Source organism: Aquarana catesbeiana, linkage group LG01 (genome assembly GCF_042186555.1).
Source record: "Aquarana catesbeiana isolate 2022-GZ linkage group LG01, ASM4218655v1, whole genome shotgun sequence".
Classification (NCBI taxonomy): domain Eukaryota; kingdom Metazoa; phylum Chordata; class Amphibia; order Anura; family Ranidae; genus Aquarana; species Aquarana catesbeiana.
Genome location: NC_133324.1, coordinates 824739074 through 824754511, shown reverse-complemented (window position 1 = coordinate 824754511; position 15438 = coordinate 824739074). Strand labels below are relative to the sequence as shown.

The 15438-nt window shown below is 41.1% G+C and overlaps 1 protein-coding gene across 3 annotated transcripts in view; it reads left to right on the top strand.

Annotated features, from left to right (window-relative positions):
- Positions 1–477: 477 nt before the first annotated feature.
- The window catches only part of OCIAD1 (OCIA domain containing 1), a 38155-nt gene continuing 23194 nt past the window's right edge, over positions 478–15438 (top strand). Inside the window, exons 1-3 of one of the 3 annotated variants that reach the window (XM_073608463.1) lie at positions 478–627; positions 10734–10806; positions 14076–14129. In XM_073608463.1, the coding sequence (XP_073464564.1) occupies positions 586–627; positions 10734–10806; positions 14076–14129 (169 nt within the window). In that variant the 5' untranslated portion in view covers positions 478–585. The remainder of the gene's footprint in view (positions 628–10733; positions 10807–14075; positions 14130–15438) is intronic. The other 2 variants (XM_073608464.1, XM_073608465.1) reach the window with 2 other exon arrangements.

The window sequence follows — 15438 nt, the reverse complement described above, 5'->3', positions numbered from 1 at the left end:
TATAGGTACATATAGAGGAGCCCTAACAGGAAGGGGCCCTTATATAACATACTGTACATATAGAGGAACCATGACAGGAAGGGACCCTTATATAACATACTGTACATATAGAGGAACCATGACAGGAAGGGGCCCTTATAGAACATACTGTACATATAGAGGAACCATGACAGGAAGGGACCCTTATAGAACATACTGTACATATAGAGAAACCATGACAGGAAGGAGCCCTTATATAACATATTGTACATATAGAGGAGCCATAACAGCAAGGGGCCCCTTATACAACACACTGTATATATGGAAGAGCCACAAAAGGAAAGCACTATATAACTCTGTACATATGGAGGAGCCATAACAGGAAAGGCCATTATATTACACACTGTACATGTGGAGGAGCTGTATTAGGATTCAGTGACACACATATAGCACTAAACACACCAGTACAGCCTGCCCTACATTGATACAGGGGGTGGTTGTCCGGGGAACTCTTTCCGGGTGAACACCGGATTTCCGGTGCGCCGGGTGTACACATCCCTAGAAGAAGAGAGGTCATTGCTGTCAGATGGTTGTTGTGTCGGAAAGATGAGCGCCCCGCAGGAAGAATACAGCCAACCTGACGGGCAGGTAGATGGGGGAATGCAGACACAGGGAAGGGACACCTCCGGGCACAGTGCACCCACATGGTATACATCCACGCTGATCACTTCATTCCCCATCATCACTCCTCCACTCATATCATACACGCTGTGCTGCACACCTCCTCCCCTCACACACATTCCATGTACAGCACGGGAAGAGTATATGAGGAGTTGCAGCGATCAGGTAGAGGGGAGTGTGGTGCAGTGGGCAGATCCTTCCAATCTTGGCTCCCCAAATGATTGTCTGCAGTGGATCCAAGATGACCAAGTGTATCTGTATTGTATCTGTATTGGTCTGAGAGATTGCTTTTGGTTCCTCCATTTAGGACCCAGTGCCTCCATCCTGAAGGACAGTCTCCGGAAAGATGAAGTTTGATCTTTTAAAGAAGAAGTAATGGCAGAAATGTAGAAGTCTTGTTGAGTCCTCCAGGGATCCCAGTGCTCATGATCCCACTCTAAACATGAGCAGTGTAATTGGACAGCTTGTCCTACCTATCCAGCCAGGCAGGATGAAGGAGACCCTGCAGAGTGTAGGGGGCAGGGGGGCTCTGACTATTATGAAGCCCTGTCCTGTGCCTCCTCTGCTGCCTTTATTACACAGAACAGAAAAAACCTACTGGTCACACACCTGAGCCCCATCCCAGAGCCAAGCCGGTCCATCACCTGCTTTTCAGGGGAGAGTACACCTGTACCTGTCAGCTTGTGTTGCTGTGAATGACAGCACTGGAGGGCAGCCCTGATCATTCACAAAGACACAAGCCAACAACAACACACAGCCATCTACTACACTGGAGACTCCACTAAAGACTCTTGTAGTAGATGGCTGGTGTTCAGGACTGCTCTTCAGTGCTGTCTTTCACAGAAGCTGACAGTTACAAATGTATCCTTGTCTGAAAAGCGGACGGGTTTGGATCTGGGATTGGGGTCCAATATGGGATCAGTAGCTTTTTCTATTCAGTATTATACAGGCAGCAGACGAGGCACAGGGCTTTACAAGAGACCAAAGAGCTGCAGAAAGAATTGAGGGTGAGGTGTCATCAGTGCTGGCCATACTCCCCCCCCCCCCCCCCCCCCCATGGGAACACTCATAATTTGGGCTTCAGCATAAGTAAACATAACTTTATTTCAAAACCACTGGACAGATATGAGTGGCATGTGCACTGGGTCCTCTGGGAGATTCATTATTTAAACTACTGGAGATACTACTTCTTTGAGATAATGCAGTTAATTGTGGCCAAATTTCATATAACTTCATCTCACTACAAACATTTGAAGTAAACTTTAGTTTTGGACAGAGTGGAGATAGAGTAGAACACCTATTAGGTTTTTATTGCTGTCTGTGCCCCCATTAAAGCAATTGTAAAGAAGTTTTTTTTTTTTTTTTTAATTGCATTTTATGCATTAAGATAAAAAAGCCTTCTGTGTGCAGCAGCCCCCTTCAGTCCCCCTAATACTTGCCTGAGCCCATCTTTATCCAGCGATGTTGCAGGAGTGTCTAAGCTGCCCGGGACTCCCATCCTCACTGACTGCGACAGCAGTGTTGCGTGATTGGCTCCCGCTGCTGTCAATCAAAATCATTTAGCCAATCAGGACAGAGAGGGGACGGGGCCGGGTCGTTGCTCTATGTCTGAATGGACACAGGGAGCTGTGACTCGGGTGCCCCCATAGCAAGCTGCTTTCTGTGGGGGCACAGAAGAGGCACCAGAGAAGAGCAGGATAGGGGGTGCTCTGTGTAAATCCACTGCATAGAGCAGGAAAGTATAACATGTTTGTTATTTAACAAAATAAATAAAAAAATAGACTTTGCAATCATTTAAGGAGATTCACCCTCTCTATTTGCCCTGTTCACCATTATCATTGAAAGTAAAAGAAAATCCCAAATTTTGGGTTGTCCCCGGAGAAGTAATAGAGGGAAAATCTTCCAATAAGGACACTAGTTCTGGTGACCTGAGGTCCCCAAGGAATTCCCTTAATTTACAGAGATTTCCCCTCACTTCCTGTTTGGCTATTGGACAAGAAGTGAAGGGGAATTTCTGCAATGGGACGGCGGTGGCGGAAAAAAAATCCTTCAGGGGTTATAACCCTCCCTTCCTCTATCCAAAATGAGAAAAGATACTTGCCTATAGTTCTACTTTAAGATCTCATTGGTTGCTATATGTTTCTTAATTTTGCACGCTTATCTGAGTACATGTTTACTTATCAAGGCTTTACACTTCCCCCTTACTTGGCTTTACTTGCAAATCTTTTTCTGTCATCCTTGGCTCTCCTAGACATATAAAAGGTTTTTCTTGTACTACCAGCCCTGGCACAGGTGCAGGCACAGCTCTGTAGATTTAAAGGGTTTGTTCACCTTTTCAGAAAAAAAAATAAAGGGGTAAACCATCACCATACACCTTCACCACCCCCTGATCCCCACTGTACTTGCCTCCATGGGTGATGAGCTGTCAGTGCCAACGCAGCTGGTGCAGTGGTTCAGGATTTGAAATCCCTACTCTTCTCTCTCCTCTGTGCAACACTTCCAGGACAGATCAGAGAAATTCTAATTGGTCAGCACTGACAGAGAGCATCATTCTGACCCATCCTGGAAGCACTGCACAGAGAAGTGGGAGAATTTAAAATACCCAACCTGCTGCACCAGCTGTGTGTGCACTGACATCTCTGCACCCATACAGGTAAGTCCAGCACCTGAAAATGTGAACTCTTTAAATCTACAGTGCTTGATCTGCACCTGTGTGCTGTAACTGCCATTCACTTCAAAGGAAAGTCTCCAGCTTGATAAGACCATGTTTCCATTACAGGGAATGGAGGGGACAGTGGATAACATGCACAGTTATCCCCCTTTTTTAGATTTTAGAGAAGTACAGCCCAATTTCAAAAAAGTTGGGACTTTGTGTAAAATCTAAAAACAGAATGCAATGATTTGCAAATCTCATAAACCCATATTTTATTTACAGTAGGAAATAGAAAACATAAATGTTTAAACTGGGAAAATGTACCATTTTAAGAAAAAAATAAGGCAATCTTGAAATGATGGCAGCTACACGTCTCAAAAAAGTTGGGACAGGGCAACAAAAAGCTGGCAAAGTACAACCCCAATTCCAAAAGATTTGGGAGAGGGCCATGTTTACTGCGGTGTAGCAACCCCTCTTTTAACAATACCCTGCAAATGTCTGAGAACTGAGACCAGTTGCTGGAGTTTTGGCAAAGGAATGTTGTCCTATTCTTGCCTAATATAGGATTCTAACTGCTCAACACTCCTGGATCTTCTTTATCATATTTTACGTTTCAGGATGCACCAAATAATTTCAATTGGTGAAAGGTTTAGACTGCAGGAAGGCCAGATAAGCACCCAGACTCCTCTACCACAAAGCCATGCTGTTGTCATAGATGCAGGACTGTATGTGGTTTAGCATTGTCCTGCTGAAATATGCAAAGCGTTCCCTGAAAAGACATTGTCTGGATGGGAGCATATGCTGCTCTAAATTATTGATATATCTTTCAGCATTAATGGTGCCTCTCCAGAGGTGCATGCTGCCCATTCCATATATACTAATGCACCCCCCATACCATCAGAGATGCAGGCTTTTGAACTGAGAGCTGATAAAAAGTCAGAAGATCCCTCTCCTCTTTAGTCCGGAGGATGCGGTGCCCATGATTGCCAAAAAGAATGTCAAATTTTCTTTCGTCTGACAGAACAGTTTTCTACTTTGCAACAGATCAATTTAAATGAGATTTGGTTCAGAGAAGATGGCGGTGTTTCTGGATCATGTTCAGATATGGCTTCTTTGCATGATGGAGCTTTAACTTGCATTTTTGGATGGTAGGGAACTGTGTTTACAGTGATTTTTGGAAGTATTCCTGAGCTCAGACATTGATCCATCACAGAATCATGCCTGTTTTCAATAGGGTTGCACCGATGCTAGTATCGGTATCAATACAGAGTATTTGCACAAATATCGGTACTCGTGCAAATGCACCGATGCCTGAAACCAATACTTTCAGGCTCGGTTCTTTGAGCTGTCAGTGGGTCTCCCCTGTTGACAGCTGAAGTGTAAAAGAAGTCATTGCTCAGCCACTGAAACACTAAAATAAAAAGAAACATTGTTTGTTTTTGTATATTTCTGTTTCTTCATCTGCAGATCAAAGGGATGAACAAATGTTCCTCTGTTTAACCCCTTATTAACCCTTAATTAACTCTCTACTCTCCTCCATTTAATTATTATTTTCCTGCTTTTTTTTCCTTTTTTTGTTCACGTCTATTTTATAAACGATAAACAATTAAAACTTTTTTTTTTTGTTTGCTTTGTTAGGGAATATTTTTGCACATATATATTAACATATATCTACACATTTCATATTGAAAAAGCACAAAATTAAAAACAAAAATCTATTTTTATTTAATTTGTAAATTACTTTTCAATGCTTTGTACCATTGCTGACAGCTGAAGTGAAAACAAAACAGTTGCGATAGGCATTGGTAATTGGTATCAGCGAGTACTAAAACAAAAAAGTATTGGTACTCGTTAAAAAAAAAAAAAAAAAAAAATGGTATCGGTGCATCCCTAGTTTTCAGTGCACTGCCGTCTGTGGGCCGGAAATTCATGGACATCCAATATTGCGTTTCGGCCTTGTCCCTTGCACACAGAGATTTCGCCAAATTCTCTGAATCTTTTGATGATAATATGTACTATAGATGATGATACAGTGGATATAAAAAGTCCACACACACCTGGTAAAATGTCAGGTTTTTGTGATGTAAAAACATGAGACAAAGATAAATCATTTCAGAACGTTTTCCACCTTTAATGTACAATTCAGTTGAACAACAAGCTGAAATCTTTTAGGTGGAGGGAAGTAAAAATTAAAAACCTAAAATAATATGGTTTCATAAGTGTGCACACCCTTAAACTAATACTTTGTTGAAGCACCTTTTGATTTTATTACAACAGTCTTTTTGGGTAGGATTCTATCAGCATGGCACATCTTGACTTGGCAATATTTGCCCACTCTTTTTTGCAAAAAACATACCAAATCTGTCAATTACGAGGGCATCTCCTGTGCACAACCCTCCTCAGATCACCCCACAGATTTTCCATTGGATTCAGGTCTGGGCTCTGGCTGGGCCATTCCAAAACTTTAATCTTCTTCAGGTAAAGCCATTCCTTTGTTGATTTGGATGTATGCTTTGGGTCATTATTGTCATGCTAAAAGATGAAGTTCCTCTTCATGTTCAACTTTCTAGCAGAAGCCTGAAGGTTTTGTGCCAATATTGGCTGGTATTTGGAACTGTCCATAATTCCCTCTACCTGGACTAAGGCCCTTGTTTCAGCTGAAGAAAAATAGTCCCAAAGCATGATGCTGCCACCACCATGCTTCACTGTGGGTATGGTGTTCTTTTGGTGATGTGCAGTGTTGTTTTTGCACCAAACCTATCTTTTGGAATGATGGCCAAAAAGTTCAACCTTGGTTTCATCGGACTGTAACACATTTTCCCCACATGCTTTTGGGAGACTTTATATGTGTTTTTGCTAAATTTAGCCAGGCTTGGATGTTTTTCTTCGCAAGAAAAGGCTTCTGTCTTGCCACTTTACCCCATAGCCCAGACATATGAGGAATGTGGGAGATTGTTGTCACATGTACCACACAGCCAGTACTTGCCAGATATTCCTGCAGATTTAATGTTGCTGTAGGCCTCTTGGCAGCCTCCCTGACCAGTTTTCTTCTTGTCTTTTTCATCAATTTTGGTGGGATGTCCACTTCTTGGTAACGTCACTGTTGTGTCATATTTTCTCTACTTGATGATGACATGATGACTGTCTTCACTATGTTCCATGGTATATATAATGCCTTGGAAGTTCTTTTGTACCCTTCTCCTGACTGATCCCTTTTTAACAATGAGATCCCTCTGATGCTCTTTGCAGACCATGGCTTTTGCTGTAGGAAGCGACTAGGGCTGGGAAAAAAATCGATTTAAATCTTGAATCGAGTTAAGAGGTCAAATCGATTCAAAATTTAAGCAAATCGATTTCTTTAGATTTTTTTTTTCACCGCGGCTACGGCCGGACGCGGCGGACTAGGCCGAAGCCGCGGCCTCGCCTAAAAGCTCATGCCCGCAGCGCCTCGGGACCGGCGCGGTTTCCAAAAAAAAAAAAAAAAACTCGATTCGAATCGTGAATCGAGTTTTTTTTTAAGAGAATCGAAGATTTTTTTTTTTTTTTTAAGAAAATCTCCCAGCCCTAGATGCGACTAAGAAAATGTCAAGAAAGACCTACTAGAACAGCTGAACTTTATTTGGGGTTAATCAGAAGCACTTTAAATTGCAGGTGTGTACGGACTCCTATTTAACATGAGTTTGAATGTGATTGCTTAATTCTGAACACAGCTACAGCCCCAGTTATAAGAGGGTGTGCACACTTATGCAACCACATTTTATTTTTTATTTTACTTCCTCCCCCTGAAAGATTTCAGTTTGTTTTTCAATTGAGTTGTACAGTTTATAGGTCACATTAAGCTCTGGTTCATACTGACAGTGGGTATGAAATTGTGCGAGTTCATCTGTGAAGAGGGCTGTGTACAGGAGAAGCCTTCGCAATCTGACAGATTTGGAGTGTTTTTTGCAAAGAAGAGTGGGCAAATACTGCCAAGTCAAGATGTGCCATGCTGATAGACTAAATACCCCAAAAGACTGAGTGCTGTAATCAAAAGGTGCTTCAACAAAGTATTGGTTTAAGGGTTTGCACACTTATGCAACCATATTATTATTTTTACTTCCACCTAAAAGTTTTCAGTTTGTTGCTCAACTGAGTTGTACAGTTTATAGGTCACATTAAAAGTGGAAAAAATTCTGAAATGATTTATCTTTGTCTCATATTTTTACATCACAGAAACCTGACATTTTAACAGGGGTATGCAGACTTTTTATATCCACTGTATATTTAACGTCTCTGCAATTTTACATTTAAGTAAATGTAAACTCTTTTTTTTTTTTTTTTTTTTTTTTTTTACTTGTACCTACAGGTAAGCCTATAATAAGGCTTACCTGTAGGTACAGTAAATATCTCCTAAACCTGTAGGATTTAGGAGATATTCACACTGCATATAGCCGGTGACGTGACTGGCGCATGCGCTCTAAAGGAACGGTATACCCGTGCCATCCGTTCATAGCTCTGCGCCGCGGTCCATGACTCCCACATGGCCAATCAGACGGCCGGAGGATGCAACCCCGGAAGGAGGACTGGGTATAGATGGCAGCGCCTGTCAGCGGTGCCAGTGACAGTGCACTGCTGGAAGGCTTCGTTCTATGGTAAATTATTTCATTATGTGCTAGTATACGATGCATACTAGCACATTATGTATGCCTTTACCTTGCAGGGTTTAAAAGAGAAAAAAGAAAAAATAGGTGCGGTTTACTACTGCTTTAAGGAACATTATTCTGAAACTGTTTCACAATTTTTAGATGCAGCTTTTCACTGATTAATGAAGCTCTGCCCATCTTTACTTCTGAGAGATTCTGACTCTCTAAGATGCCCTTTTTATACCAATTAGTTGCAAAATGTTTTTCCAGCTCTTTCTTGTTATTACCACTTACTTTGCCTGCTTTTTCTTGCCCTGTCCCAACTTTTTTGAGACATGTTGCTGCCATCAATTTCAAAATTGCCTTATTATTTTTTTCTTAAAATGGTACATTTTTCTCAGTTTAAACATTTGATATGTTTTCCACTTTCTATTGTGAATAAAATATGGGTTTTAGATTTGCACATCATTGCATTCTATTTGTATGTAGTTTTTACACCACGTCCCAACGTTTGTGGAATTGAGTTTGTAGAGTAGTGAGGTAATATATAAGTAGACGTGCACTGCCGAAATATTTGTCAATTTTTCGGGTCATTCGTTATGATCGCAGTTCGTAAATTTGAAAATCCAAAAATAACAAAAAAATTCTAAAGAATAACTAACTATATTAAATTATAGGTATTGGAATTACCTTTCAAATTTGGCTGTTAGTGAACGTAACGAATACAAATTTATCTGAAATTACTATCCGAAATAACGAATGGCGCATCTAAACAAATGAAACGGAACAAATTAATAATAAATAATAAAATGTTTTTATTATTGTTATTAATTTGTTATGTTCTGTTTGTTTAGATATGGCGTTATTTCGGATAATTCGCAACTTCGGATAAGTTCATATTCGTTACGTTCAGTAACAGCCAAACTTGAAAGTAAATTCAAATACCTATAATTTATTAGTTAAAGAGGAACTGCAGTCTGCTCATATAATTTATAATAAAAACATCTTTGCCATTCTGAAGCTTCCCTCCAATCACTTTGCATATTATTTTATATATACTGTGATTCTCTACTTGCCAAATATGCTGCAGAAATCTCCCTTTACTGAGTCTGGCTGCAGCATTTTAACTGTGGGCAGCTGAAGCTGCTGCCTGTTCACTTCCTGGACTTACACAGACACACCTCCCAGCTCTGTAGCCTTGCAGCTCTCATTGGCCCTTTGACTCGTCACCCCCCCTCCATTCCTGGCAAACTCTCAGGAGAGTGAGAGAGAGAGCTGTGCATGAGGTCAAAATCCTAGGCTTTTTACCAGACAAGAAACAGGAAGTGGGCTGTATAAGGTATTTACTGGCAGAAAAAAAATGTTTTACTATCCAAAGTTAACCACTTGCCGACCAGCCGCCGCAGTTGTATTGTGGCAGAATGGCACAGCTGGGCGAAACGACGTTATGTAATGTCGCTTCGCCCTGTGGCCACTAGGGGCGCGAGTGCCCGGCGGTTACGATCACCGTCGGGCTCCCGCGATTGCTCAGGGCACACGGAGAACCGGGATCTGTGTGTGTAAACACACAGTTTCCGGTTCTCTGAGGGGAGAAGTGACAGATCGTCTGTTCATACAGAGTATGAACAGCGATCTATCTCTTCCTCCTACACGGTTCCCTCCCCCCTTCAGTTAGAACACACACTAGGGAACACATTAACCCCTTGATCGCCCCCTAGTGGTTAACCCATTCACTGCCAGTGACATTTTTACAGTAATTAATGCATTTTTATAGCACTGATCGCTGTAAAAAATGCCAATGGTCCCAAAAATGTGTCAAAATTGTCCGACGCATCCGCCATAATGTCGCAGTCCCGATAAAAGTCGCAGATCGCCGCCATTACTAGTAAAAAAAATAAAATAATAATAATAAAAATGCCATAAAACTATCCCCTATTTTGTAGACGCTATAACTTTTGCGCAAAACAATCAATATACGCTTATTGCAATTTTGTTTTGTTTTTCTTAAAATATGTATATATATACATATACATATCGGCCTAAACTGAGGAAAAAATAGTTTTTTTTTATATATTTTTGGGGGATATTTATTATAGCAAAAAGTAAAAAATATTGTTTTTTTTTTTTTTTTTTTTTCAAAATTGTTGCTCTCTCTCTTTTTTTTTTTTTTTTTTTTTTTTTTTACCAAAAAAATACCACCAAAAGAAAGCTCTATTTGTGGGAAGAAAGGACGTAACTTTTGTTTGGGTGTAACGTCACACGACCGTGCAATTGTCAGTTAAAGCGACGCGGTGCCGAATCGCAAAAAGTGCTCTGGTCAGGAAGGGGGTAAAATCTTCTGGCGCTGAAGCGGTTAAACAACAAGGGCAGAAGATTTAATAGATGGAAAGTTGAAAAAAAATGTCTGGAGTTCCGCTTTGAGTTATTATTAGTTGGTTATTATTTCAGATTTTTGAAATTTGGGATTTTCAAATTTACGAATATTCTGAAAAATTTGTTTAAACTGGGTTTTGTTCATTTCAGATATTTCCAAATTAACAAATTTGTCGAAATTAGTCAAACAAATTTGTTTGCCACAAGTGAACAAGTGAAGAGCTTGGTCATAGCAGGTTAACAGATTTCCTGATTTACTTATTTTTCACTTCAGAGAATGTTTGTTTGTTTTTTCCTGAATGAATTTGGCATATCTGTGAGTGTGACTTAATGCTTACATTCTTTGCATGTTACCCCCAAAGTTTAGTGAAGAGATAACTGTATGTTTAACAGATATGTTAGTGACAAGAAAGTTTGTTTCCCAGAATCCCTATGTCCTCAATGAACAAGAGATCCAAGCCATAAAGCAGTGTCGTTCTGAGAGCTTTTGGTACAGATGTAAGTACTACATTTAACACGGCTAATCTTTTATCACAAATTTCCTGTATTGTATAGAAGCGTATACAAGTACTGTATTATCTATAAATTTACATCTTGGACTATCACTATAAATGGGCTTCTTTTTTTTTTTTTTTTTTTTTTTTTTTTTTTTTCCAATTCCTAGTAGGTGGAGGTAAAGCAAATGTGAAAAGGAGTATAGAGCCACCTGCTGACTGCATAAAAGACTACATACCATTCATAGGAAATAATCCATATTTTATATTTCTAACAAAAAAAAGTTTTTCATATTTTAGTCCAGTCCTCTGCAGCAATCCCCCTATTTATAGTCATCCCTCCTCCCAGGTTGCATCTGCTGAAATAGAAAGCAGAGTAGCAGGATCATATAACCTGATTTTAAAAGACAATTTTTTGTACACTACAATTTTATTTTTGTAAGTGTAGGTATTTAATTCATGGGGTTCTTTCTTTTCCTTTCCCTTTCCCTTTTTCCTTTTTCCTTTTTCCTTTTTTTCCTTTTTCCTTTTTTTCCTTTTTCCTTTTTTTCCTTTTTCCTTTTTTTCCTTTTTCCTTTTTTTCCTTTTTCCTTTTTCCTTTTTCCTTTTTCCTTTTTCCTTTTTCCTTTTTCTTTTTCTTTCCTTTTTTTCTCTAAAAAAAAGGACAGAACCCGGATGATACAGGAATAACATACAATCAATTGAACTTATAATCACATATCATAATAAATCGGGATGTACAATAAATGATTACAATGTAAATTGAGAAACATCATGGAAGATTTGTCCATTAGGGTCTCTCACAATAACAGTGACTAGTATATGGTACTAAATAGGGAGACAGGGTTGCCCAATCTTCGTTTCCACTTTTCCTTAAATACAAAGAACAACAATGAAGAAAAAGTAGAGTAAGGTAAAAATTTGCCAGAGAAGGGGGGTGAAAGGGAAGTAGGGGACAGGATGAGACGACGATGGCTCAGGTCTATCTGAGAGTGTGAACATGTTCCAGAGAATCCAGGTCTTTGTATATGTCTCGTGTTTATTTTGCACTGTAAGAATCAGATCTTCCATCCTATTGATATCCTCCACCTTCCCCAGCCAAGTCGCTGTGGTCGGTGGACATTGTTTCCAGAGAAGAGGGATGCAGGATTTAGCAGCGTTTAGTAAATGTTGTATAATGGACTTTTTATAGGCTTTAGCAGGGATAATTGATGCATGTAGCAGAAAGAATGCTGGGTCGGTAGGTATCTTGCGTTCTGTGAATTTCTGAGTAACGGTGTGGACAGCTGTCCAGAAATCTGTCAGTTTAGGACAGGACCAAAAGATGTGTAAGATTGTCCCTTTTTCCCCTCAGCATCGCTAACAATGGTCTGATGTGTCAGGGAAGATTGTATGAAGTCTACTGGGCGTGAGGTACCACCTAGTTAGTATTTTGAAATTAGTCTCTTGTATTTTGGTGCATACCGATGATTTGAGGGAAAATCTGATACTATTTTGTTTTTATGATGACGTGAAAGTGCGGTGTAGATCTGTCTCCCATCTTACTAGACAGGGTAAATATGGTTGTTCTGAGGGTGTGTTTAGAAGTGGATATGTTTTGGAGAGGACCAGGGGTAGAGGATCGGTACCAGAGCAATATTCCTCAAAGGTAGTTGAAATAGTAGTTGAAATGGGCCTGAAGTATTCATTAACTCCAGCATGGAGGGCCATCGCCCAGCAACCACGAATTTAGAGGCGTTTTCAGAGTTCGAGTTCTGCAGAGTTTTGAATTCCGTAGGCGGGAGTCCTGGTGGGAATTGGGGGTGTCCCAGGATCGGGGATAACGGTGAATCTTGTAAGGGAAGCCAACGGAGTGGCTTGGGAGCTCTACAATAATGTGGTTCCTATAAGTAGGTGAGACTTTAGCTTCTGAGGAAGGGAATCCTAGCACCATAGTGCACTCTTCAGGGGGATGTTAGTTCATGCTTATCTTGAATTGCCCATGTTTATGTCAGGTTATATTTTAGGATTTTAAAGTGACACACTAGTAATGCTTATCAACTGATTGGACTACTATTACCTAGCCCTTAATTGAAGCAAAAGCATTAAAAACACACCTGACACCATCACTAAGGATTTTGCCTCATTTTCATTGTTTTAATCCTCTGCTATTACCTTTTTAATTAGGACTTTTATGTACGGTCACATGATCACTTGATCACCTCTTCTCTCTGCTGTTTGATGTTTAGGGCTGGGCCATGGAAGGGGGGGCCTCTGTCATTCAGACACACTTACCAGGCCTGTTAGACTTCCAGCTGCCTGTGTCACCAGCAGCACTGCCTGATGGGGGTGTATTGGACAGGTTCTCCTCCTGACACTATAATTCACAGCAAAGGTCCTGACCACCACCCCAGGCTGTTTGGATCAGAGAGCACAGTAAGCTGTAGACACCCAGAGCGTCCGCACAAGTGGTGGAAACGCTACAGATAGGAGCTGAGCACATAGATTGTTGTCACTGCTAACAAGCAAGAAGCAGTCACTGGTGGGGTCAACAGCCATTTTCTTATATATGTATTTAAAAAAAGAAAAGGCACAGATGTTATGCATGCTTAGAGCTTATTCTAAAAAGTGATCCACTGCGGATTGCTTTTCAAAGGGGCAGCAAGGCACATGCATAAACAAGCCCTTATTGAGGAGATATTGTTTTTTGTGGGGTTTACTGACACTTTTTAAGGAGACTTTTGGGATTTATAAAAAGATAAACCTTAGTACTATGCTGCAACATTGCTATGATGTTGCAGTTTTCCCCTTCCAGCTCTAAGACCAAGAATTGAGAAATCACATGACTGTGGATCACTCAGTTCTCAGTCTGTTCGGAACAGAAAAGAAGTGACTTTCAGTCTCGGCTCTGCCCCACCAGCGCTTACTGGAGCGCCAGGCTGGAGAGGGGGAGGGTTCAGCTCGCTAAGGTTTTCAGCAGTGCGCTGAAAGCCAGAGCCAGCTGTCATTTAGGCAGCTGGGTGGATCCTGACAATATTGTTGGGATCCTCCCGGAGCCTGGAGTGGCTTTACCACGTCAGCTGACAGCAAGCAAAAGCTTGCTATATGCTAACTTTGGGTCACAGGAGAGCAAAAGTAAGTGCACTTCTGTGACCTACAAAAGAAGTATGGCCAGAAAAGCTTTGACCATACTTCTCTTCATGGATATTGATATTTGTTACAGGAAAGGAAGTCATCTTTTGCATTGGCTTTGACATCCCAATTTATTTTATTTTTTTCTCTTTTTTTTTTTAGCTGTTCCCTTCTCAACACTTGGCATGGTTACCACACAAGTCCTCCTTTCCAAAGGTACTGACTTTTTTTTTTTTTTTTTCTCAATTTGTTATTTTGGTTCTAGGATAACGTGCTGGATGCATAATGTGGCACAAAAGTATTTCACAACCAGAAAACAAACATTTTATTTATTGCATTCTATCACTCCTTAGCTGTGGTGGCTACATTAGTTTTCTGTTTTTTAGTTGTTTTTTTTCCCCTCTAGTTATCTGGGCAGTAACACATTTCCTATGCTAGGGGGGCTCCTCTATCTATGGTGGAGTAATGAAAAGACCCTTTGACAGCAGCACTGTCTGGGTAGGGTTGTGTTGGACTGAATCTTTTAGACCATTACATGAACAGTTGTGTTTTTTCTTTTTTTTTTATCCCTTTTGGGATCAAGCATTTAAAGTGATATTAAAGCAGAGTTCCGCTGGAAAAAAAAAAAAAAATTAAAAGTCAGCAGCTACAAATACTGCAGCTGCTGACTTTTAAAATAAGGACACTTACCTGTCCAGGGCACCCGCTATGTCCTCACCCGAAACCGACCTGTCCCGGGTGCAGGTGTCGGCATCTTCAGTAAGGAAATCAGGAAGTGAAGCCTTGCGGCTTCACAGCCTGGTTCCCTACTGTGCATGTGCGAGTCGCGCTGCTCGTTCTGAGTGGTCCCTGCTGTCTTCTGGAACCTGTGTGTCTCCCAGAAGACAGCGGGGAGGAGGGGCCGGACATGACGTAGATCGCTGCGGATACTGCGGCGATCTTTCGCTGGAAGTGGGAGCAAATACCTGTATTAGACAGCTACACCCAAACCCCCCCCGAAAGGTGCCAAATGTGACACTCGAGGGGGGGGGGGATCCGAAAAGCGCACGTTCCATTTTTGGGTGCAACTCTGCTTTTAAAGGCAAGTTTAAAAAAATAAATAAAATAACAAACATATCATACTTGCTCTGTACAATGGTTTTGTACCGAGCAGCCCCGATCCTCCTCTTCTTGGATCCTGTGTTTATCTCCACCTCCCAAGCCATGCCCCCCCCCCCCCCCCAATCCCCAATACTTACCTGAGCCCGATCGTGATCCAGCGCTGAGCCTGAGCCCAAGAGCTCTCGATCTCGATCTCTCTCGACACACAGAGCCCAGCTGGGGATCATGCCCACCTGATTGCCTCCATAGCAAGTGGCTTGCTATGAGGGAGGAGCCAAGAGCGCAGGCAGGGGATCCCAAAAGAAGAAGTTTGGGGCAGCTCTATGCAAAACCATTGCACAGAGCAGGTAAACATGACATGTTTATTAAAAAGAAAAAAAAAAAGTCCTGTGCAATCATGTTAAACCTTCCAAAGTGCATTAAA